Consider the following 24,893-nt stretch of genomic DNA (forward strand, 5'->3'; position numbering starts at 1 on the left):
TTGGCCAGAAAAGTTGACAGACTCTGAGCGTTGTTCAATTGTACAGAAAGGACCAGTGCAAATACAAGGAAAATTTCCACAGAACAAACAGGGCAGGCGATTTACAAACACGTACTACTATTTGAACATGAAGAATGGCGAAAAAATCCAAAGGTCCTGGCTTGTGTACAGCAAGACGAAAGACCGCGCAGTTTGCTTTTGTTGTCGGCTGTTTGGCGATTGCAACAAGCAGCGGCTCAGCTCCGATGGCACAAACAACTGAAAAAATGTATCAACCTTCCTAAAAGATCACGAGAAGTCTGGCAATCATCTTGCGAATATGGACTTTGTTTGTTTTACATAAACAAAGTCAGCAAGCTATTGCAGAGCCCCAGTGTGTGTGTGGAGGTGATGAGGAGAGAGGTCCTTGCAGTGATAGCGTTTCTGAAAGATTATCGAGAGGATGGATTCAACTCTGCTAAAACAGATGCCAGGGAGATTGCAGAGAAGATTGATTTGGAGATGGCCAGAGATGCGCCAGAGCAAGAAAAAAAAGCAGTTTGAGTATGAGGGGAGAGAGGAGACAGTGTGTACTGCAGAAGATCATTTCAGAAGGGAGTTTTTCCTGCATATGGTGGACACAACCCTGGTCACAGTCAGGGAGAGATTTTCACACATGGAGGGTGTTTTTGAGCTATATGGTTTCCTGTACTCCATTGAGCAGATGCAAAATGTCATGCAGATAAAGGAATTAGATTAATGTTGCCACAGGCTCGAGAGGAAAATGAATGATGTTGATGCAGAGGACCTAAAGCAGGAAATAATTCATGCAGTCAAAGCATTCTCCCCACACGTCTCTTAGCCTTTCCAGATGCTGGATTATGTGTACAGAGAAAACATCCGTGACACCCAAATTTCAGTATAGCACTGAGACTACTGCTCAGTCTCCCTGTGACTAAGGCATCAGGCGAAAGAAGTTTTTCATCACTAAAATGACTCAAGACTTACCTGAGGTCCACCATGTCTCAACACTGCCTGTCTGCCCTTGCTGTTATCTTTATTGAACATGACATCACAAAAACACTGGACATGGACTCTGATCACAAGATTTGTTACACAAAGTGTTATTCCTGTCCACACACAAAATCTTTTTATCAGTCCTGTTTAAATGTCAATGGTGGATTCATAGACTTGTTGTATCCATTTTGTATTCTAGTTCTGTTAAGCGTAACATCATTTTGTATCCCTGGCAGTGGGTATATTATTTGATTTCACATGTACTTGTTTCATTAAAACATGGCTCTGAATAATAAACATATCATTTTTGCAAATGCTGGAGTTGTAACGTGGCTCGCGCCACGGAGCGAGGAGACGGACACAATCGCTGAGAAGAGCGAGATTTATTAAAGGAGTTACCATCATCGTCATCGCTTAGCCAGGCAGGGTCAATAACAGGAGGGCAGTCCGTAAAACAGGCAAACACGGGCATTACGAAGACAGGGGACACGAGTAACAGGCAGGAAACACTAACACAGTCAGGTACAACGAAACAGCAAAGAACAGTCAAAACCACAGATCAAAATACCAGACAAAGGACAAGGGAGACTCAGGGGCTTATATACAAGGGACAAAAAACGAGGGACAGGTGTGAACGATAATACAGGGGCGTGGTAACAAACGAGGAATCACGAAGACAAACGAGCTGGGCGGGATAAACAGGTAGGGAACACAGACATGAGGGAACCCAGAGTGACAGCTACGAGAGGGGGCGTTGCCCTACGTGACAGGAGTTTACTGTGGAGAGTTGAGACCATTGTTAGTGGCAGTGCACTATTGGTTTATTGCCATTCTTTAATCTCAGTTTAAAGCAAGGGTATTGGGATGGTTATTTGGTTTATGTGCGTGTTTCAAGAATGAGGGCCCCTTGTTTATATTTTGCCTAGGGCCCCAAAATGGCTAGATCCACCACTGCTCACACTGTCCTTCTTCAGTCCATGTCCAGGTGTGAGAGGAGATTATCAGGGTGTAATTAGACTCTGGATGAGATTATCAGGGAGTAATCAGACTCTGGATGGATGGTGAGTGAAAGATGAAAAGGATTTTTCCCACACATCACAGCACCGAGTTACTGCTCACACACATACACACACACACACAATAAACTCATGCCGAGTTCAAAAGCACACAGTCCAAATACATTTAACCATCGAGTCACATTAAGCTACTAACTGCATGTAGCAACACAAGCTAATCACTAGTCATGTTTACCATTCATAGTTGCAAACAAGTAAAACAGTCCATTATTACTCCAAATCAAATGACAATATTACCTTCAGGTAGTCTTCTACCTGTCCTCCACCGTTGATATACTCTGCATTTACTTTGGTAAATGACACTAAGTCTCAGGTTCTATGTCATAACTGTCACGGTATGTCAGCCTGGACGCCGCCAGAGGGCACGTACACACACCCCCTCTGTCACATGCACACCCACAACCAGACGGAGCGCACCCTCTCAGTCTCGGTCACTCCTACCTTCCCAATCACCGGAGTACTGACACCTGTCACTTAATCAGGTGGTGGTGTATTTATTCCCACAGGTCGCGCTGTCCAGTGCTGCGCATTTAGCCTGCTACCTCGCCTCGCACCGTGGGAGAAGAGACCTGCTAGTTGTTATAATCACCTTCGTACTCCGTTGTTGTTATTTAAACCGCCTTGATTGCTCTTTTTTCTGTTCGTGTTTCTACTGCCGTGGTGCCTGAGTATTTAAGGTCACCTTTGTCTCCTGCTGCTTCTGTCCCAGCGTCACAATAACACCACGTCTTGTTCCTCTGGGGTGTTTTTTTCTCATCTTTCCTAGAGATAGGATGCATGAGAAGTGGTCCATATAATCAAACAAAAAGAGGTTATCATGAACATATATAATCAATAAATAACCTCACAATTACTAATACATGAACTTCAATAAATGAACTAATTTTTCCTAATGAACTTATCATTGCTTAACCTACATTTTTTTATTTATGAGTACAATGAAAATTAAAATCATGATTGCATTATTATGTAAATATTTACTTCAAATGTTTTGCTGCACTCCTATTTACAGTTTTATGACTGCTAACGTGTTTGTCCAATCTGCAGTCACATTTTCAAAACTCTAAACACAGTAAACACAACATCAGTCTTCAGTGGCTTTACAATTAGTTCAATTCATGTTGTTTTTGCACAAAATCCAGTCATTTTACATGTTTCTATAATGCTTACATTTTCTATACACACAAGGTTATCCAATAAAAAAATTCTGTATCATTTTTGCCTTATTTACAATTGCTTGCACACAGCATGTCAAAAATGAGAACCTAAAGTTCAAAACCTTAAATATTGTATAAAATGCAAAGTTCTGCAAAAACAAAGGCAGCTGAAAAGCTATTACTGTAATACACATTTTTTGCACATATAGATCAATGAAATAAAATGAAGTACAGTAATGGACCGGGTCAGAGAGGAACAAATATAACAATTTGTCCTGCAATCTCAAGTGCTGGTTTGGTCCTTCACAAATGCCAGATTGGTCCCTATAACAGTGACCTCCTTCTTTCGTTTTTGAATGAACTCTACCAACAACTGGTTCCAGAAGCAGAAAGGGAACAGGTGGGAGGAAACACGAGGACATTTGTGATGGGACAGTGTAGCATTCTGTCATTCTCATGTCATCACAAACTGGTTTATAGACCATCCAAGAGTGATGTCCCTTTTCCTCCCGCCCTACTCGCCTTTCCTCAACACCACTAAGGAACTTTTTTCAGTCTGGAGGTGGAAGGTGTATGATCCCGGCCAAGGAAGGGCCAGCATCCCAGCAAGCGACGCCATGCCTCTTCTCATGCCCAGCACCGCGATGTCGTCGTAACCCCCGAGCTGATGGAGCAGGACCCGCTGTGTGCGTCCCTGCTGCGTCAGGCTTGGGAGATCCCCGTCCCGGAGATGGCGGAGAAGCTCCGCCAGGAGGCGGTACAGATGTGGAGAGAGTGACACCCCTCTCCTTCCCGCACCCTCTCGCCTCTTAGGGCAGGCGCCTGCATGATCGGCGCCACCACGTCAACCCCGGAGGGCGAGTTTGGGGAGGAGGACTCGGAGAAAGAGGATTACCTCCCCCCTGCCCAGGTGCCCCTCTTCCACCGTAGAAGACGGTGGGGAGGAAGAGGAGGATGAGGATTACCCTCCGTCGGCGTGCTCTGCGCCCACCGTGGACTACAGTGGGGGTGAAGAGGATGAAGATGACTACCCTCCATCAGAGTGCTCCGCGCCCGCCGCAGACTATGGTAGGGAGGAGGAGGAGGAGGAGGGCTCCTACACCGAGGAGGAAGAGGAGAGCCCTCCCCCCTCGGAGCTATCTGCCAGGACTGTGAAGGGGAGGTGGACACCACAGGTGGGCCCATCCTCCAATCGCTCCGGAGGAGGCGAGATGGACTACTCCTGGGGTGGCAGCCCGAAGCAGCCCATGAGCTGGAGCCAGGGCAGTGAGGCGATGTAGACCAAGGGAGAAGACCACACTGCCGGCTCCAGGGGGCGGTCGCGAGGAAGGGGGAATGCCCTACAGCCCAACAAGGAGAGAGACCAGCCGCGCTGCACCAGCCGCGTCTGCCAGCCGCGCTGCCCCCAGCGGAGGGTTCGCAGCGAGGGCAGGAGGAGGACCGCCCACCTTGATTCAGGTACTTGATATATCCTGTTCAAAAGTGCATTTTCTTGACTAAATACCAACTCAGCATTTCAGAACGCAAACAAAGTTTTCTCTTTATACACCAACTTTGTTAAAACACACCAAACCTGGTTCAGTATCCAATCATTCTTTCAAACACTAGCAGAGTTTCTCTATTCAAGATGAACATAGTCAATCACTGCACAACCACTATCAAAAAACTAACATTTGATACAAAAACAGTATTACATGTAATATTTTACTCTCTTCCAGCAAACAAGACATTTTACAGTAACATCTGTTTTCTTAGTCAGTTCATTTTTACTGGCACCATCTGGTCGAGAAATCACACTTTTTCAAGTCCTATTTCTCCTCCTCCCTGTACACACCTGCCTGTTTGAGGAAGTAAATCTGGGAGTGACGCACTAGTCTTTATTAATTCTGCGTTCAGGTGAGTTATAAATATTATGAGAACCTCTTAAATCTGGTATTTACTTCTTTCTGCCTTATTTCTGAAAGGAGTCTAAACTCCCTCAGCTGGATAAAGGACTACAGTGACTGATTCTCTCCTGTGCTACTGTGTTTATTACAGAAGATCTAAAAGTGAAAGTGAAGTTTTTACAGAAGGAGACATTACAAAGAAACAGCACAGCAGCTGTTGGAGGAAATGGCTGCTACAAACCCTCTGTCAGAAGAAGAGTTTTCATGTCCTGTGTGCTGTGACATCTTCAGGGATCCTGTTATACTGTCATGTAGCCACAGTGTGTGTAAAACCTGTCTGCAGCAGTTCTGGGAAACCAACGGATCTCAAGAATGTCCAGTTTGTAGGAGAAGATCTTCAAGAGATAATCCTCCTCTTAATCGTGCACTAAAGAACCTGTGTGAGTCTTTTCTAGAGAGCAGGAGTCAAAGATCTTCAGCAGGGTCTGAGGTTCTCTGCAGTCTGCACAATGAGAAACTCAAACTCTTCTGTCTGGAGGACCAACAGCCTGTGTGTTTGGTGTGTCAGACTTCAAAGGCACATAAAACTCACGACTGCTGTCCAGTAGATGAAGCTGTGTGTGACTTTAAGGTATGAAATGTACACTACTGTTTTAACTGTAATGTTTTTCCAATGTAAAAAAAAATGTAAATGCGGTGGGCAGCCCTAGCCCGGCGCCTGGGGAGCAGTTGGGGTTAGGTGCCTTGCTCAAGGGCACCTCAGTCATGGCCTCAGGTCTGGGAATCAAAGCCAAAAGTCAAAAGACCAGTTCCCTACCACCAGGCCATGACTGCCAATGTTTAAGATTGAAATATATGTTAGACAGTCTCAGTTAAATTTGTCAGATATTGAGATTTCCGACATCTAAATCAGACCGTCATTCCCAGTGAAACTTAAACTTGTATATTGATATACAACCTGCTACAATTTATCAAACATCTCCATTTCATAGTAAAAGGATGAAAAGGAATCATAGTAATCATGCCATTGTGTTCAGTCGTTATAATCTCTGTAATCTCCAGCACATCTATACAGATACTGTGATGAGTCCTGTAAGACTCACACAGTCCTCTACTAAACCCGTATTTTACAGAACAAATTCAAGACCTCACTGAAGTCTCTACAGCAGCATCTGAAGGTCTTAGAGGAAGATAAACAAGTCTATGAGAAAACAGCAGCACACATTAAGGTGAAAGGTCACTCTGAGTTCTGAATGGTGCTGTGATCACTGTCCACGTACACCATAATGAAACACACACATTTGGACAGTTTATATTTCCTCATCATCTCCCATTCCAGTATCAGGCCCAGCACACAGAGAGGCAGATAAAGGAGGAGTTTGAGAAGATCCACCAGTTTCTACGAGATGAAGAAGCAGCAAGAATAGCTGCACTGAAGGAGGAAGAGGAGCAGAAGAGTCACATGATGAGGAGGAAGATTGAGGAGATGAGTGGAGAAATAGCATCTCTTTCAGATCAAATCAGAAACACAGAGAAGGAGATGGAAGCTGAGAACATCCCGTTCTTACTAGTAAGAATCACTCAGTCTGTCTCATACAAATATAAGTGAAAAAGAATCACTCACTGACCATCTAGGTCATCTGCCACACACACACACACATGCACACACACACAAGTAATACGCATAAGTAAAAGCTTTTGACATTTGTTTTGTGTGTGTGTGTGTGTGTGTGTAAGGGTCTTTAGACACATTGATTTTATTATCATATAAGGAAAAAGCTAGGGTTATTTGACCCTCATAAAGAAAATATCAATTGTATTTCAATTTCTGTGTACAATTGTCAATTTGTTTCCTTCTCAGAATGTGTCATCCACATTGAAACAGTAAGTAATTATTTCTGTTTGATCTCCATATGTTTACACATTGTGATTGTTCTGATACATTCAGATATTCAGTATATGGTCTTTGTTATTCCAGAAATATGATATATGAAGAAGGTATTTAGGAATAAAAAACATTGATATTGACTGTAACGGGATGACAGAAGAAGCAGACGTGGATTATGGTGCCATGGAATCCTTAATGTCCATAGCACAGAAATGACAATCACTCACAGTGAAATAAAACACAGCCACACACACACACAGCAATGACAATCACACACAGTGAAATAAAACACAACCACACACACACAGCAATGACAATCACACACAGTGAAATAAAACACAGCCACACAAACACAGTGTAATAAAACACAGCCACACACACACACACAGCAATGACAATCACACGCAGTGAAATAAAACACAGCCACACACACACAGCAATAGTCAGAGCAAGATAAACACTTAAGGTGTAAAGTCCCTGACTTGGCAGTCAAAGGGCAGCAACAGAAGAAAATACTCGCAGGTTCACTCCCCTACGCTCAAGGAATTAACAGAGACAACTGGCAGAACCTGTGGGCTGAAGTAGGAAGTGAGGTGATAACAGACAGGTGTCAGTGATGATGGAATATGTGGGTGAATTAGAAAGGGGGAGGGGCTGTGTAGAGGAATGTGTGCAATGTGAAGTGGGCGGCTCCTCTGTGGGTCTGACCCCGCCTACTGAGACACTGACCATGTGCAGACATTTTGAATACATATTGATGGATTTTATGAAAGATTTCACGTTACTTCTAATGTTAAATACTTTGAATAAGATAAATAATGATCTATTATATATTTTAATAATATAATAACTTTCTACATTTCCAGAGTTCATCACACCCCAAAGGAACATGAGAAGGTGTCAGGAGCTCTGATCAATGTAGCAAAACATCTTTCCAACCTGAAGTTCAGAGTCTGGGAGAGAATGCAGAAGATTCTCCAGTACTGTGAGTTTTGGTGTTCTTTGATTAATTAGAGTAATTCTGTTCTCCTCACAATTAGAACTCTATAGAGAGAGAAACATTAACATTGTGTGTTTGGTACATGAACTATTCCAGTATTAAAGGCTGTATTAGTATAAACAGTGAGGGGGACGACCAGTTGACTGCTGGTCTGAGGAGAGACAGTCAGTCCATGAGGAGATCTACACCACCCACTCTCCACCTCTACACCACCACCCACTCTCCACCTCTACACACCACCCACTCTCCACCTCTACACACCACCCACTCTCCACCTCTACACACCACCCACTCTCCCCCTCTACACCACCCACTCTCCACCTCTACACACCACCCACTCTCCACCTCTACACACCACCCACTCTCCACCTCTACACACCACCCACTCTCCACCTCTACACACCACCCACTCTCCACCTCTACACACTGCTCCTCCAGAGGTTCCTGTGTTCTATGTTGGGTTTGGTCTCCTCTACCAGGAGGAGGACTCATCTCCCAGATGAGAGGAAGACCATCACCCTGAGTCTGACCCTATAGGGCTGTATGGAGAGGGACGTGGGCCCTTAAGACTCTAGGCTAAGGGGCTTCCCACAATCCTCCATCAAGCCTCCATCCTATTAAGAGGAGTCGTAGTGTTCAGAGGAGTGTGGTTGTGAAGGTGGAGATCCTAGCAGTGCTGACAGATGGAGGTAGAGGAGGTTCTACACCCTCACTGTTCCAGGAACAGGACACATCACTCCAAACACCCAGACACATCTCCACCTCCCCACAGCCCAGAGTCCAGCTGAGCCCAAGCAGACACCCCTGCTCCAGCCTCTATGGGTCGGCGCCCCTCCAGGGACCAGCAGGTTCCCTGCATGTCAGCCAGGACCCTCCCTTGTCTGTTTGTCTGTCCCTGTCGGTGTGTCCCTGTCACCATCTTAGTGTCTGTCCATGTCCCTGTCTGTGTCCCTGACACCATGTTTGTGTCAGTACCTGAGTTTTCCTTGGTGTTGTTGTCTCCACATCACTGTGTCTGTCTTTCTGTGTCACTGTGTCTGTCCTTGTTGTTGTGTGTGTCGCCCCCTGTTGTCCTGGTGAGGGTGTTGTAGTTGTGGCACGTCCAGGCATGAAAATCTGTCACCTTTCGGCGAAATTCGCCGTTTTGAAGTCGAAAAGGGTGACCTACGTGAATCGTGTAGATCCGAGGAGTTTTTTTTTTGGGGGGGGAGGGGGGGGTCGGGGGTCGGGAGTTTATATGTATATATTTTAATTATCATATTGACTTAATAAGCAAACAGAGCACTTCCGAAATCGGCAATTCCAGCAGTTTCCGCCCAGAACCTTCATGGAGGCCAAATAGCGTTCAATCATACGAACGTTCATGTTATTCATTTACTGCTAAGCAGGACGAGAAGTAGGACCTAGTGCTACACCGCGGACAAGTCAGAAGAGCGTACATTTACCACTACATTTACCAGATCGTACATTTCCCAGTGGATTTAATTGGGTTATTAATGGTTTCAATCGTTTGCATATTTGAATGAATGAATGAATGTTTCAATTTATATAGCGCCTTATCTAGATACCCAAGGCACTTTACAATTGTTAACACAGCTACGTTACAGACAACCAATCACACACCGGCGAGAAGCGGCAGCCAATTGCGCACAGCGTACTCTCTACCGGGATCCACAGCGCCCTGGGGGACTGAATGGGGTGCAGGAAGGGGAGAGAGGACAGACCCTAGTGGCAGAGCACCATCCACCACTGGGCACACAAGCACACACACATTCATGCACACACACTCAGACAACAACTTGTTTTTATTGAACAGAGAGAGACACAGACACACACTCAGGGAGAATTTTGTCTGGGACTGCCAATTTTACATAACCTCATAACATAATATTTTGCGGTAAAACAAAGTTACTGCCGTTCGCTACAGCGTTGAACACTGTCAGAAAAAGCCACAAGCTCTTGTGATAAATAGGTAGATGGGCATACTAAGTTCGCGTCAACCCCGTGTAGTTAACGGCGACATAAAATGAGAAACAAGATTTTTTTTCTAGTGTGTCTGTAGTTGTAACTGGTGAATGCAGGGACGTGTGAGGATAACATTCGCGCCAGGGCTGAAAAGGTTGAAGATGAAGTTGTAAACGCTTGTCGTTTGAGTCTACCCTGTGCTTTAGCCCATGTTAGAAAATAAAAACACGTGAACCGTGGTATTTTTACTCATTTTCGCCGTATTTATTGGTTCATTAAGACGTAAGGGTTTTGACTAAGCCATCCGGAATGGCGAAAACAGCTTCTCGCATTTACGGATCTGGCTCGTATATTGAATCCACTGACAAGACAGTCAAAACATTTTTTTAATGGATTTTACTATATTTTACGGAGCCCGTAAGGTGACATCATGTAAAAAATAATAACGCGTGGCCACGACTTATTAACGCGTGGGAACGAGATACTAATGTCGCCTTTCACACGCGGCAACAAAGTTTATTTTTCCCAGGGATGTTCGCGAACTGACTGCCCAATGAAGGTAAACCTGGCTTTATATAAAGTAATACTTAATTATCTTGTTCGCATGCGTTAATTATCTCGTTTGCACGCGTTAGTAAGTCGTGGCCACGTGTTATTATATTTTTTACATGATGTCACCTTACGGGCTCCGTAATATTTGGCATCACCTGTCGCTGTATCCCCGTACACCAGCAGCCACCCCCCCCCCCCCCCCCGTCGCCGTATCCCCATGACGTCACATGTCAATGCCCCCCACGTCAACGCCCTGTCGCCGTATCCCCATGACGTCACATGCCCTGCCCCCCGGTCTTCTCACCTTTTTAACCCCTGACCCATTTTCATGCCTGCACGTCGGTGGACTCCTCCCTGGAGGATCTGCTCCTGGGGGGTCTGGACACTGTGGTTCTCGTCCTCTGGTCCCGTCCTTCAGTCTGGGGACAGTCCACTGGTGTTAGTCACTCTGGGAGTAGCGCCCTTTAGTGGGGGAATTGTAACGGTATCCACCCACTAATGAGGACACACACACACTTCAGTACACACACACTAATAATACACACATGCAGTGTGACACTCAGTGTAACAGTAACACTGCACTAGTTAAGTGTCACATGTGATACTCAAATAATGAATACAAGATATGTAGAAATATATTAATGAATAAAAGACACAATTTCAAGTGTCAAAACAACAAGCACACAAGTACTGCAGGGGTGTGTGGTGAACACACAACATCACCATCACTTCCCTCTTATCAACCTACTGCAGCATTTCACTCAGAGTAAAGGGCCTGCAGTCTGTAGATGTGACCTCATCACATAAACACATGAAGAACATGATGATTCATTCTGTTCTCTCTCCTCAGACCCTGTTATTCTGGACCCCAACACTGCACATCCACGCCTCCACCTGTCTGATGATCTCACTACTGTAGAATACAGACCACAGAAATCACTGCTTCCTGATAATCCAGAGAGATTTGATAAGTGTGTGTGTGTCCTGGGCTCTGAGGGCTTTAACTCAGGGACACACTGCTGGAATGTTGATGTTGGAGAGTGTGAATACTGGGAACTGGGTGTAATTAGAGAGTCTAAATGGAGAAAGGGAGAGTCTGTCTGTGAATCACTGTGTAGTCTGTGCTACGATATGAGCACTTTTGAATACTGGACACGCTGCCCAGGACAGACAGATCACTTCTTCACATCTACAGAGAAAGTGAAGAGGGTCAGAGTTCAGCTGGACTGGGACAGGGGGAAAGTGACATTCACTGATCTTCTAACCAGTTCACACCTGTGCACTATAACACACACTTTTACTGACACTGTTTCCCCATTATTCTGCAGTTCCTCTCCTATGAGGATCTTACCAGTAAAGATATCAGTAACTGTGGAACAGCAAAGTTAATGTTGCCTTGAATTAATCTGCATACATGTTATAATGAACATTAGATTATACACTGTAAAAAATGATTTTTTGACTTTATAAATATAATTAAGTTTTTTAAGTACTATCTAAAAGAATAATCTAGTATTGTGAGATGGACAGATAGTCGAACAGACCGACTTCCGTACTGGACGCTGCACTCGGTGCGCTCACTCTTCCTCTCTCTACAGAGCTACGAGAACCTTCTGCTTTAGAGGCATTTCTCCCAGTCAAATCAGAACCAACAGAGTCACTGATACTGATACACAGTCACACAAACATGGAGCGCTGGCTAAAACGCAAATCTCCATCATCTCAAATTGAACCCAGGGGTGTAGTGGGGGGGGGCATTCGCCCCGTCAACAACTTACCCCTAACCCCCCTCACGCTCAACAACTTACACTCGCCGCGACCCCTCAATTATTTTTTTAGGACTACACCACTGATTGACCCCGACTACCCCACCTCCACCTGTATCCCCTGTTTAACCTACCCCACCTCCACCTGTATCCCCTGTGTAACCTACCCCACCTCCACCTGCATCCCCTGTGTAACCTACCCCACCTCCACCTGTATCCCCTGTTTAACCTACCCCACCTCCACCTGTATCCCCAGTTTAACCTACCCCACCTCCACCTGTATCCCCTGTGTAACCTACCCCACCTCCACCTGTATCTCCTGTTTAACCTACCCCACCTCCACCTACATCCCCTGTGTAACCTACCCCACCTCCACCTGTATCCCCTGTGTAACCTACCCCACCTCCACCTACATCCCCAGTTTAACCTACCCCACCTCCACCTGCATCCCCAGTGTAACCTACCCCACCTCCACCTGCATCCCCTGTGTAACCTACCCCACCTCCACCTGCATCTCCTGTGTAACCTACCCCACCTCCACCTGCTCAACAACTCTCAATGGCCGAGTTTCAGTTATCCAGACCCTCAATTTCTGTGCCAATCATGTTACCCACTGAACAAGGTAACATACTTTGCCATGTAACCATAGTGAATGAAAATGGAAGTTACTGATCTCTGATGTATAAAGAAAAAGCTAATCAAACTCATTCATTTATTTAAATCCTCCTTCCTTATTCCTCCCTCCCTAATTATTGTAGCATTTAATTACTGGAGTCAAATTAAACACACTGAAAAGCATAACTTGTACCCAATGAATTCCTTGGAGTCTGTTCATTTTCTAAGAAACAACACACACAAACATGGGTCACAAAACCCATATCCCAAAAACTGTATCCCGTATTTTATTTTCAGTAAAACAGCCCTAATCATTTACATTCGTGTTTCCAAGCCAGCCTGATAATGTCCTTCTCTCCCAATTCCTGGTAAGATTGCAGGAATGTGAACTTCTCCTCACTCATCATCATCTTCCTCAATGTCCTCACCAGGAACGTGTATGCCAGCCTGCACTGTAATGTTATAAAGCATAGCACATACACTATTATGGCACAGCTCCGTGCTGGTGAATACAGAAGCCCCCCTGATGACTTGTGAAGGCACTGAAAACCCATTTTCCTGACCATCCCCATATGTTTTGGTCTTGCCCTCAGCTTGGATTGTTTTGGACGGAAGTAGTTGATACACTAGGGCAAGTTTTTAACACCCCTCTGCCCCCGAACCCATTGACAGCTGTATTTGGAATTCCACAAACCTCTAATATGCTCGTCTCTGAAAGACGCGTCCTGGCTTTTACCACACTGCTTGCCAGACGTACTATTCTCTTCAAATGGAAGCAATCTTCTCCACCTACTCACAACCAGTGGCTCCATGAGGTGATTCGATACATTTACCTTGAGAAAATGCGCTCTTTTAAATCTGGGGTTCTTCAATCTTTTCAGGAGACATGGGGACCCTTTTTATCGGTTCTTTATGACCAGAACTTCCTCCCGGTATGACGTTCCAGATATTCTTAGCTATTCTCCCCATGGAGGGGAATATAAAATTTGTGTTGTATCCGCTTGTCCAATGACCTGCAGTATAGACATGTAACTGGAATTCTACCTTTTGTATTTTTTAATTTTTTTATTTTTAATTTTTATTTTAATTATTATTATTATTATTATTTTTTTTATTTTTTTTTTGCTTATTCATTTATTTATTTTATTGTATTACTTTTCTGTTGCTGTTGTCTTTTTTGCTTGGTGGGGACGGGAGGGGGGTTGTTTGATTCTGGGGTAGGTTCTCTTAAGGGTTAAACAGTTTTTGTCATTTATCTTCTGTAAATACCAATCTTTATTTTTTGCCAGGTGTTCTGCGGTTTTGTATATCTGTGTTGTGTTATAACCCTCAAAACTAATAAACATATGGGTACAAAAAAAGAAAACACATTTTCCAAGTGCCCAACGCTCGCTCCACAACACTGCGTGTTCTCCAGTGTGCCATGTTGTAGTTCTCTTCAGCCTCTGTCTGGGGGTTCAAGACAGGAGTAAGTAAATAGGTGCAGAGTGGATAACCACTGTCATCCAGGACGTGTCCACCAGCAAACGCACCCTCAGTTGCCATCTGACACACTACTGAATTTGACCAAATGAAAGAGTCACTTCAGGCCACTAGACACCATCACCACCATCACAACCACCAGCAGCACCAACACCACCATCACCACCACCAATAGTTAGGGCTCAAGAGGCTGGGGATGAGTGTGTGTGGGGATGAATGTGTGTGGGGATGAGTGTGTGTGGGAATGAGTGTGTGTGGGGATGAATGTGCCATCCACTACACCAACAATTCCAGGAATTGTTGCAATTGCATGAAAACATATTTTGGTTTCTTGCAATGCATCCCTTGTTTGTGGAAATATTATGTATGTTGGTGCATATTGCAGTAGAGCTTTAGTCACAGCACACACACATTTACACACAGCAGCTTTGCTTAGACTGTAGACATCACCAAGAGTGCTGCCATCCACCACTGGTATAAAAACAAAGTGCTGTCAGTAGCTGAATGGTGTGATTGAAGCAACATTTCTTCTGGTGCCTCTTGTTAACTCCTCCTGTATGAGACCAAGGAGAGCCATGATCTCCTCCCTAGGCAGGCGGTATCTGTCACACTGTACATCATCACGAAGATCAAGTTGACCCACCCTTAGACGCAGAACTGAGTTAAGATGAGCTGCCTGTTCATGTTGATTACGGCGTCTTCTTTAACGATGTCCTTAGTTGAGAACCAATATTCTTTGTACAGCTGCCATGTTCACCACATAACCACCATTATCAGTAATTAAGTTGTTGTAATTAATGAATGAATTTGATTGGTTAAGAGTTAACAAGCTTACAAGCCAATTTGTAACCATTGCTTGGGGAACAATATATTATTTGAATTCTACAAATGTTCCACTGGAAAAAATTGCATATTTTAATATATTAATAAATACTATGTTGTATTTTAACCAATTTCAATAGTTTGTTTCATGAAAACAATAATTTTAATTTAGTATGTATATTTATGTGCAGTATTGAACTAAGGATGTTGGCTCCTCCCACTTTTCTCCAGTACTAGAGGAGTTTGGCTCCTCTCATCTTCAATCTGTACTAGAGGAGTTTGGCTCATCCCACCTCCCACCAGAACTAGAGGAGTTTAGCCCCTCCCACTTTCCTCCAGCTCTGCAGGGCCTTTGCTCCTCCCACTTTCTCCAGCATTGAGGGGGCGTGGCTTATCTGACCCTCTCCTGCAGGTCTGGAGGCCCACTGCTCTCCTCATTTGTTCTGATACACTCTTTGTCTTCTCCTCCTTCTCTGCTTTCCTTTCTGCCTTCTTCTCTGCCTGTTTCTCCTCCCTCTTGGGTGGATGAGTGCGACACAAATAATGAGGGGTTCTCTAACTGGGTGTCCTAGTTGTATTATCTATGTATTGGCTTGCTCACTGGGGGCTAGGACTCAGCACTTGTAAAGCTGCTTTGTGACAACAACTGTTGTAAAAAGCGCTATATAAATAAAATTAGATTGATTGATTGATTGATTGATTGATTGATTGGGTGTAACGATGTATGCATTGTGGAGTGAGGAGGTGGACACAAACGCTGAGGAGAGCGAGATTTAGTAGACGGAATTCCGAATTCAGAGTTGAACAGGCAGGCATGGGTCATAACGGGTGAGACGTCAAAACATGAAACGTTGCCAACATGGAGAGACATGACGGGAGACTAAAGACTAAGACAACGAACGCTAAACTTTAAACAAAACAAAACACAGGCTAAATGTGTAACATACTAAACAATCAGGATACTGAAAACGCAGGCTACTGAAAACGCAGTGTGACACTGTGCAGACGTTTCCATCTCTCTTTTTAGTGAGGGCTCCTTCACTTGACTGTTATTCTCCACTGCAAAGCTCTGCTATCATTGTTTGCAAATAGGGTAATATCATTTCAATGGTGTCTAAGGACCTCCTGGTGTTTTCAAATACTTCCTCTCTTCTCAGTACTGCACTGTCGAGCTGTAACAAACATGCACTAGTGTTATTGTTAAGATCTGGTGTTTCTGTTCCTGATCTACTGAGGATTGGCCCCTCTTGGGTTCTGTGCTACGCTGCTGACTGTTCAGACTGTGTCGGCCACTCTATCACACACTCCTGCCTCAACACCTTCAATACACAATTAAAACATGTAACATCATCTATAAACACAGAGGACGAGAACCAAGGAACAGATATTTAATTAATGTCAGTTTACAAAAACTTTGACATGATAACTCTCAGTGATCTGATGACTTAGGCCTCTCTGAACTTAATCCACCAATCATAATAATAGAGTAGAGGGATCTGAACTTTATCCACCAATCATAATAATAGAGTAGAGGGATCTGAACTTTATCCACCAATCATAATAATAGAGTAGAGGGATCTGAACTTTATCCACCAATCATAATAATAGAGTAGAGGGATCTAAACTTAATCCACCAATCATAATAATAGAGTAGAGGGATCTGAACTTAATCCACCAATCATAATAATAGAGTAGAGGGATCTGAACTTTATCCACCAATCATAATAATAGAGTAGAGGGATCTGAACTTTATCCACCAATCATAATAATAGTGTAGAGGGATCTGAACTTTATCCACCAATCATAATAACAGAGTAGAGGGATCTGAACTTTATCCACCAATCATAATAACAGAGTAGAGGGATCTGAACTTTATCCACCAATCATAATAATAGAGTAGAGGGATCTGAACTTTATCCACCAATCATAATAAATAGAGTAGAGGGATCTGGTCATGTGACTCACATTATCTTCATGTTTGATCTATTTTTCCTCTCTGTTCCTCCAGCTGCAGGAGTCTCTCTGTCTCCTGTCTCACTCTCAGACATAATGTCCTCCTGTCTCCACTCTCTCTCTCTCTCTCTCTCTCTCTCTCTCTCTCTCTCTCTCTCTTCAGGTCTCTTTTTCATCTCCATCTCTCTCTGTATGGAGCTGTTCCTCCACTCTCTGCTCTGTTGGTTTCTGCCCTTTTAACAGTGTGATCAATCTGTGATGTTACTCCAGTGCTGGTCCAGTATCAGGAGTTTAGATTTTAATGACATGACAACATGTGTTTAATGTAATTTAATATTTTCATATTTAAAATATGCTGAAATGAGATCTGATTCATATTTTGGCCTACTGAGTTTAGTCATTCTTGTATGACCATTGAACACATCCTAACAGTGATCTGTTCTACAGCTGCAGTTCTCTACACTCTGCCAATACAGAGACAGCTGAGGGTCGCCTGATTCACTTAGTATAAATGAACTGTCACCAACTGTTGGAGAAATCATATATGTTTTTCAGCTTATTAACTTTTATACCAAAGCCCCTCCTCCCTGTACACGTCTGCATGTTTGAGGAAGTAAATCTTGGAGTCACACACTAGTCTTCTGTGTTCAAACTCCCTCAGCTGGATAAAGGACTACAGTGACTGATTCTCTCCTGTGCTACTGTATTTATTACAGAAGATCTAAAAGTGAAAGTGAAGTTTGTACAGAAGGAGACATTACAGAGAAACAGCACAGCAGCTGTTGGAGGAAATGGATGCTACAAACCCTCTGTCAGAAGAAGAGTTTTCATGTCCTGTGTGCTGTGACATCTTCAGGGATCCTGTTATACTGTCATGTAGCCACAGTGTGTGTAAAACCTGTCTGCAGCAGTTCTGGGAAACCAAGGGGTCTCAAGAATGTCCAGTTTGTAGGAGAAGATCTTCAAGAGATTATCCTCCCTGTAATCTTGTCCTAAAGAACTTGTGTGAGGCTTTTCTAGCGAGCAGGAGTCAGAGATCTTCAGCAGGGTCTGAGGTGCTCTGCAGTCTGCTCAATGAGAAACTCAAAGTCTTCTGTCTGGAGGACCAGCAGCCTGTGTGTTTGGTGTGTCAGATTTCAAAGGCACATAAAACTCACAACTGCTGTCCAGTAGAGGAAGCTGTGTGTGACTTTAAGGTATGAAATGTACACTAATGTTTTAACTGTAATGTTTTCCAATGTTTACAATTATCTTGAAATATACTGCTCAAAAAAATAAAGGGAACACTAAAATAACACATCCTAGATCTCAATTAATAAAAATCTTTGAAATCATTTGAAAATCTCTCATTTTTTTGTTGTCTGTTCCATTTGCACAAGAGCAGATGAAATTGATTCACAATCAGTGTTGCTTCCTATCTGAACACGAAGTGTGGATGACTTGGAGTTACATTGTGTTGTTTAAGTGTTCCCTTTATTTTTTTGAGCAGTGTATATGTTAGAGTCTAGATTAAATTTGTCAGATGATGAGATTTCCGACAACTAAATCAGACCTTCATTCCCAGTGAAACTTAATATAAATAAAATATTGATATACAACCTGCTACAAAATATAAAACATGTCCTTTTGATAATAAAAGGATGAAAGGAATCATATTAAACATGCCATTCTGTCCAGTTGTTAAAATCTCTGTAATCTCCAGCACATCTACACAGATGTATATATACAGTCCTGAAAGACTCATACAGTCCTCTACTAAACCCGTATTTTACAGAACAAACTCAAGACCTCACTGGAGTCTCTACAGCAGCATTTGAAGGTCTTAGAGGAAAATAAACATGCCTGTGAGAAAACAGCAGCACACATTAAGGTGAAAGGTCACTGAGTTCTGAATGGTACTGTGATCACTGTCCACATACACCATAATGAAACACACACATTTGGACAGTTAATATTTCCTCATCATCTCCCATTCCAGTATCAGGCCCAGCACACAGAGAGGCAGATAAAGGAGGAGTTTGAGAAGATCCACCAGTTTCTAAGAGATGAAGAAGCAACAAGAATAGCTGCACTGAAGGAGGAAGAGGAGCAGAAGAGTCACATGATGAGGAGGAAGATTGAGGAGATGAGTGGAGAAATAGCATCTCTTTCAGATCAAATCAGAAACACAGAGAAGGAGATGGAAGCTGAGAACATCCCGTTCTTACTAGTAAGAATTACTCAGTCTGTATCGTTTTAGTGTGTGTGTGTGTGTGTGTGTGTGTGTGTGTGTAAGGGTCTTTAGAAACATTGATGTTATTATCATATAAGGAAGAAGCATTTTTGACCCTCATATAAACAAAATGACTAAAATTTGATTTCATTTTCTGTGAAAAAAATGAATAAAAAAAATGTATTTCATTCCTCTGTATCCTTTTCAGAATGTGTCGTCCACATTGAAACAGTAAGTGATTATTATTTCTGTTTGATATATTGTGTTACACATTGTGTTTGTGAAATTATTCTGATACATTCAGATCGTCAGTATGTGGTCTCTGTTATTTCAGAAACAAGAAATATGAAGATGGTATTTAAGAAAATAAAAATACATTGATACTGATGATGTGCAAAAAGTGGAAAGATACACTGATATGTTTAATGAAAGATAATAATACAGCTTTATACATTTCCAGTGAAAGATTTTTCACTTGTAAATACAAATTTTGAATAATTTCAATATGATATATAATAATATATTATAATGATAGTACAGCTTTATACATTTCCAGAGTTCATCACACCCCAAAGGAACATGAGAAGGTGTCAGGAGCTCCGATCAATGTAACAAAACATCATTCCAACCTGAAGTTCAGAGTCTGGGAGAGAATGCAGAAGATTCTCCAGTACTGTGAGTTTTGGATCTTGGATACTAGGGGTCTATAGGAAGTCCGGTACTCTGAGTCTGAGCTCCATGGATCTCCATCCCTGAGGGACCAAGCGTGTCAGCTGGGACTCTCCCTTGTCTCTGTGTCTGTCTCTGTCTGTCTCCCTGTCATCATCTTTGTGTCTGTGTCTTTTCTTTTCTGCGTCCCTGTCAGTCTTTGTTTCTGTGTTTGACTCTGTCTTTGTCCTTGTCTCCATCTTTGTGTCTGTCCCAGTGTTGTCCTTTGAGTTGTTGTCCCACCCCCTCAAGTGGTGACTGAAGCAACTTTCTTTACTCGTGTCTGCGTTATTCCGATACGTAAAGGAAACTTCCCCAAAGCTCCGTGATGAACAAAACAAAACGGTTGTTTATTCCAGGCTATACATGTGATGAAATAAACTTAAAACAAAACTTTCAAACCATGGTTAGGTCCTTCCAAATATATGATGCAACACAAACCGTAACGCTAAACACGGTAATAAAACTGTGTTGCTACCAGCATTCTCAACTACTCACTTATCCCCCAAAACCAATGGCGCATTTCCACACGGGCCTGCTTGGCGCGGTACGGTTCGATACGGATCGATTTGCAACGGAACGGTACGGTCGCGTTGTGTTTCCATTACAATGGTGGACCACCACAATGTGGGTGGAGTCGCTGTTGGCGCGCGGGTTGTAGTGACGCCACATCATTTGTATGCGACCACAACACCGTACAACAATGGACGAGATGGCGATAGCGGAGGAGTCGCTCTCCTGTGACGGAACCTGTGACAACACTCCCTGGCCAATCAGTGTCATGCTCACTGTTGCCAACTCCTCAGTAAGGAAAGTCGCTATTGGTTGTCCTAAAAGTCGCTAGAATTCGCTAAATGACGTCATCACCTAATTTGCATAATACATGTTTTTTGAAGCTGTAAAATAATAACGTTGGGAGAGAAAAAAATGAGTAAAAACACCCTAAATATGTTAGAACTACAAATGAACAACATCTGTTGTCTTTGAAATAGGTCACTTCTCAAAATAACTACATGACTTTAATGCTTTGTATAAATAATTGTTTACGTAAATTACATAAATAATGTTTTTTTGCTGTGTTGTTAATTGTTAGTATATGAGTAGCAGTTAGCAGGAACTAGTTGGCATAGAAATCAACCTTACAATACAGGCAGTATGCCCGTGTATTATCTCCAATACATGGCTTTAGCCTGCCTTAAATTCAGGATTTGATTCCCACTCTTTCCTGTATTTTTGAGAATAGAGTTTAGAGTGAGACATGATGAGCAAGTTAGCTAGATGTTAAGCTTTCACAGAGACGCACATACTGTGGAGAGTTAGCTAAATGTTTAAGCTAGATGTTTAGCTTTCACAGAGATGCACTGTGGACGAGACGAGTGACTGGCTATGTGGTGAATGAGGTGAAGAATGACTGAGACTGTGTGAGTTAAATGCAGTGATTTCTTTTCGTGTCTCACTGAAGACTAAAGCATTTATATTTACATCCCCCATCAGCGGCAGCTTTGGGCATGCACAGTTCATTTGCAGTGTGGACGTGGAGCGGTGAGGGTCTGCTCTGAGTGTGAGACTGCACTGAGTGTTGTGGGGCTCACGGCAGCACCCGCCGGGGCTCACGACCCAGAGGACAGCAACTAAAGAGCGTGTTTGTTCAGAGTCTCCAAAAGTCTCCAATAACACCACAAAAAGTCGCTAGATTTGTCGCTAGTCGCTTTTTACTACAAAAGGTCCCTAGAGGGTCTGAAAAATCGCTAAATATAGCGACAAAGTCGCTAAGTTAGCAACACTGGTCATGCTGTTCTTCCACGTCACAGAAGTTTTCCGCTTTGGAACGGTTAGAACCTCGAGCGAGTAGGTACGAAAAAAGTACCTGAAGATATCGGCAAACTGGTACCTGGTACTAATGGAAACACTCACAAACCGTTGCGAATCGAACCGTACCACGCCAAGCAGGCCCGTGTGGAAATGCGCCATAACATGAGCTTCCCGCCCCGTCGCCACTTAGCTCTTAAAGAGACAGTGACCTAATTACTTCACTTAAACCAGTGGTTCCCAAAGTGGGGGGCGCACTTTAGCAAAAAGAATAAGTAAATTTATTATAAAAAAACATTTTGCATCCTTTCTGGGGAAACTTTGGAAGCAAAATAAGACATTTTCCCAGCATACTTCCTTAAAATATGGTTATTAATAAATTTACTAAACTCCTTCCAAAACCTTTGTGTGAAGGAGCAAAGCCAAAAGAGATGTGTTACGGAGCTTGGAAGTAAAGCCTGGTTTCACGAGTGACCGTAGCGCGTAACTCCGCCCAACTCACGCGACCCTGCACGAACGGTGGAGGCGTTTATACTTGCGCAAGCTTCACTGCAGTGTTCTCCGAAACGATAGGTGGCGATAGGTGGCAGTGGAGAATAAAAAACCCCTGCAAAACCGGTGAAAGAACATTTTTACCTGACGCTACACCAGGCATCAAAATAAATAAATATATACACACACTATATATATACATAGATCTTTATAGATAGAAATATATATGAATTTGCGCAAATGGTGGAGGCGTTTATACTAGCCGCGTCACATTCTTTGTAGTTTTGTCCGAAACAATATGTGGTAGTATAAAGAAACACCCCTCAAAAACAGGGGAAGAAACATTTACCTGAAGAATTTTAATGTTGCTTGTGTTTCAGGTTTGAAAAGTGCTGGAATTTAGGCTAAAGTACTTGAAAATGCTTGAAATTGTAACTACTTCATTTCACAACAAATATCTGTCTGACTGAACAGTTCTATGGTATTACGTTAACAAATACGAGCCTCTTGTAATTCCAGGACGAAACATGAGAGAACGTGAAGACGTTAAGATTGGGCGTTTTGAAAATAAACCACCATTAAATAATGTGATTAAAAAGCGAATTATTTCGAATCATTTCGAGTATATGTATAAATATTTAACTTAATTAAGTTTAACGTGCTGGGAAATATTGAAATGGACCTTGAAAGTGACGTGCAAGTGCTTGAATTCCACCTTGTATAGGTGTATGAACCCTGCAAATATGACTTTGTTCATTGCGCTGAGACGCGGCGCGCGTGAAGTTACAAAATTCGAGAGGTGCACGAGCAGACACACGTGTAAATAGTGCACGACTTCGCGAATCGACCACACGTGCGGAGCCACCGCAATTACGTCATTTTTGCCGCGTGGACCCTCGCGACGCGTCAAGTATAAACCCGGCTTAAAACATGTGCACATGTGTCAATATGGGGGTGGGTGTGTAGGGGGGGTGCAAAAATATTCTTATCTACTAAAGGGGGGCACGGCAGAAAAAGTTTGGGAACCACTGACTTAAACAAATGGTGCCTGTAGACATTTATATTTACATAATCAGTAAAAATATCACCTTTGGCATCTTAATACTATATTAAACAGCAATATATACACACATATGCACCTCTTTAGGGAAATTGGCAGTCCCTGACAAATTCTCCCTGAGTGTGTGTCTGTGTCTCTCTGTTCAATAAAAAGTAATGTCTGAGTGTGTGTGCATGAATGTGTGTGTGCTTGTGTGCCCAGTGGTGGATGGTGCTCTGCCACTAGGGTCTGTCCTCTCTCCCCTTCCTGCACCCCATTCAGTCCCCCAGGGGGCTGTGGATCCCGGTAGAGAGTACGCTGTGCGCAATTGGCTGCCGCTTCTCGCCGGTGTGTGTGATTGGTTGTCTGTGACTTGTACCTGTGTTAAAATTGTAAAGCGCCTTGAGTATTCTGAAAGGCGCTATATAATTCGAACATTCATTCATTCATAAAAAAGTAAATTAACTAAATACATTTACACACAATGCAAAGAAGGTCCTTATATTTTGTCTCCTACACCACTTGTGTTAGTCACTCTGGGAGTAGCGTCCTTTAGTGGGGGAACTGTAACGGTATCTACCCACTAATGAGGACACACACACACTTCAGTACACAGACACTCATAATACACACATGCAGTGTGACACTCAGTGTAACAGTAACACTGCACTAGTTAAGTGTCACATGTGATAATCAAATAATGAATCCAAGATATGTACTGCAGGGGTGTGTGGTGAACACACAACATCACCATCACTTCCCTCTTATCAACCTACTGCAGCATTTCACTCAGAGTAAAGGGTCTGCAGTTTGTAGATGTGACCTCATCACATAAACACATGAAGAAAATGATGATTCATTCTGTTCTCTCTCCTCAGACCCTGTTACTCTGGACCCCAACACTGCACATCCACGCCTCCACCTGTCTGATGATCTCACTACTGTAGAACGCAGACCACAGAAATCACTGCTTCCTGATAATCCAGAGAGATTTGATGTGTGGGCGTGTGTCCTGGGCTCTGAGGGCTTTAACTCAGGGACACACTGCTGGGATGTTGATGTTGGAGACAGTGAATACTGGGAACTGGGTGTAATTAGAGAGTCTGAATGGAGAAAGGGAGGGAGGGTCTGGGGTTCAGTGTGGCGTCTGGGCTACAGTAAAATCACTGGTAAATACTGGACATACTGCCCAGGACAGAAAGATCACTACTTCACACCTACAGAGAAAGTGCAGAGGGTCAGAGTTCAGCTGGACTGGGACAGGGGGAAAGTGACATTCACTGATCTTCTAACCAGTTCACACCTGCACACTATAACACACACTTTTACTGACACTGTTTTCCCATTATTCTGCAGTTACAGTTCCTCTCCTATGAGGATCTTACCAGCAAAGATATCAGTAACCAGCAAAGTTAATGTTGCCTTGAATTAATCTTTATATATAAGAATGAACGTGTAGAAGAATTAGTTTTGTT

General features: G+C 43.2%; 1 protein-coding gene across 1 annotated transcript; it reads left to right on the forward strand.

Moving 5' to 3' along the window:
* Nucleotides 1–5,086: 5,086 nt before the first annotated feature.
* Nucleotides 5,087–24,893, forward strand: LOC143503738 (uncharacterized). Its single transcript, XM_076995696.1, has 13 exons — nt 5,087–5,125; nt 5,267–5,746; nt 6,249–6,344; nt 6,455–6,685; nt 6,977–6,999; nt 7,870–7,988; nt 11,371–11,906; nt 17,977–18,354; nt 18,933–19,028; nt 19,137–19,367; nt 19,579–19,601; nt 19,927–20,045; nt 24,297–24,893. The coding sequence occupies exons 2-13, from the start codon at nt 5,342–5,344 to the stop codon at nt 24,848–24,850; spliced, it is 2,811 nt and encodes a 936-aa protein (XP_076851811.1). The 5' UTR covers nt 5,087–5,125; nt 5,267–5,341; the 3' UTR covers nt 24,851–24,893.

Source organism: Brachyhypopomus gauderio, unplaced genomic scaffold (genome assembly GCF_052324685.1).
Source record: "Brachyhypopomus gauderio isolate BG-103 unplaced genomic scaffold, BGAUD_0.2 sc230, whole genome shotgun sequence".
Taxonomy (NCBI): Eukaryota; Metazoa; Chordata; class Actinopteri; order Gymnotiformes; family Hypopomidae; genus Brachyhypopomus; species Brachyhypopomus gauderio.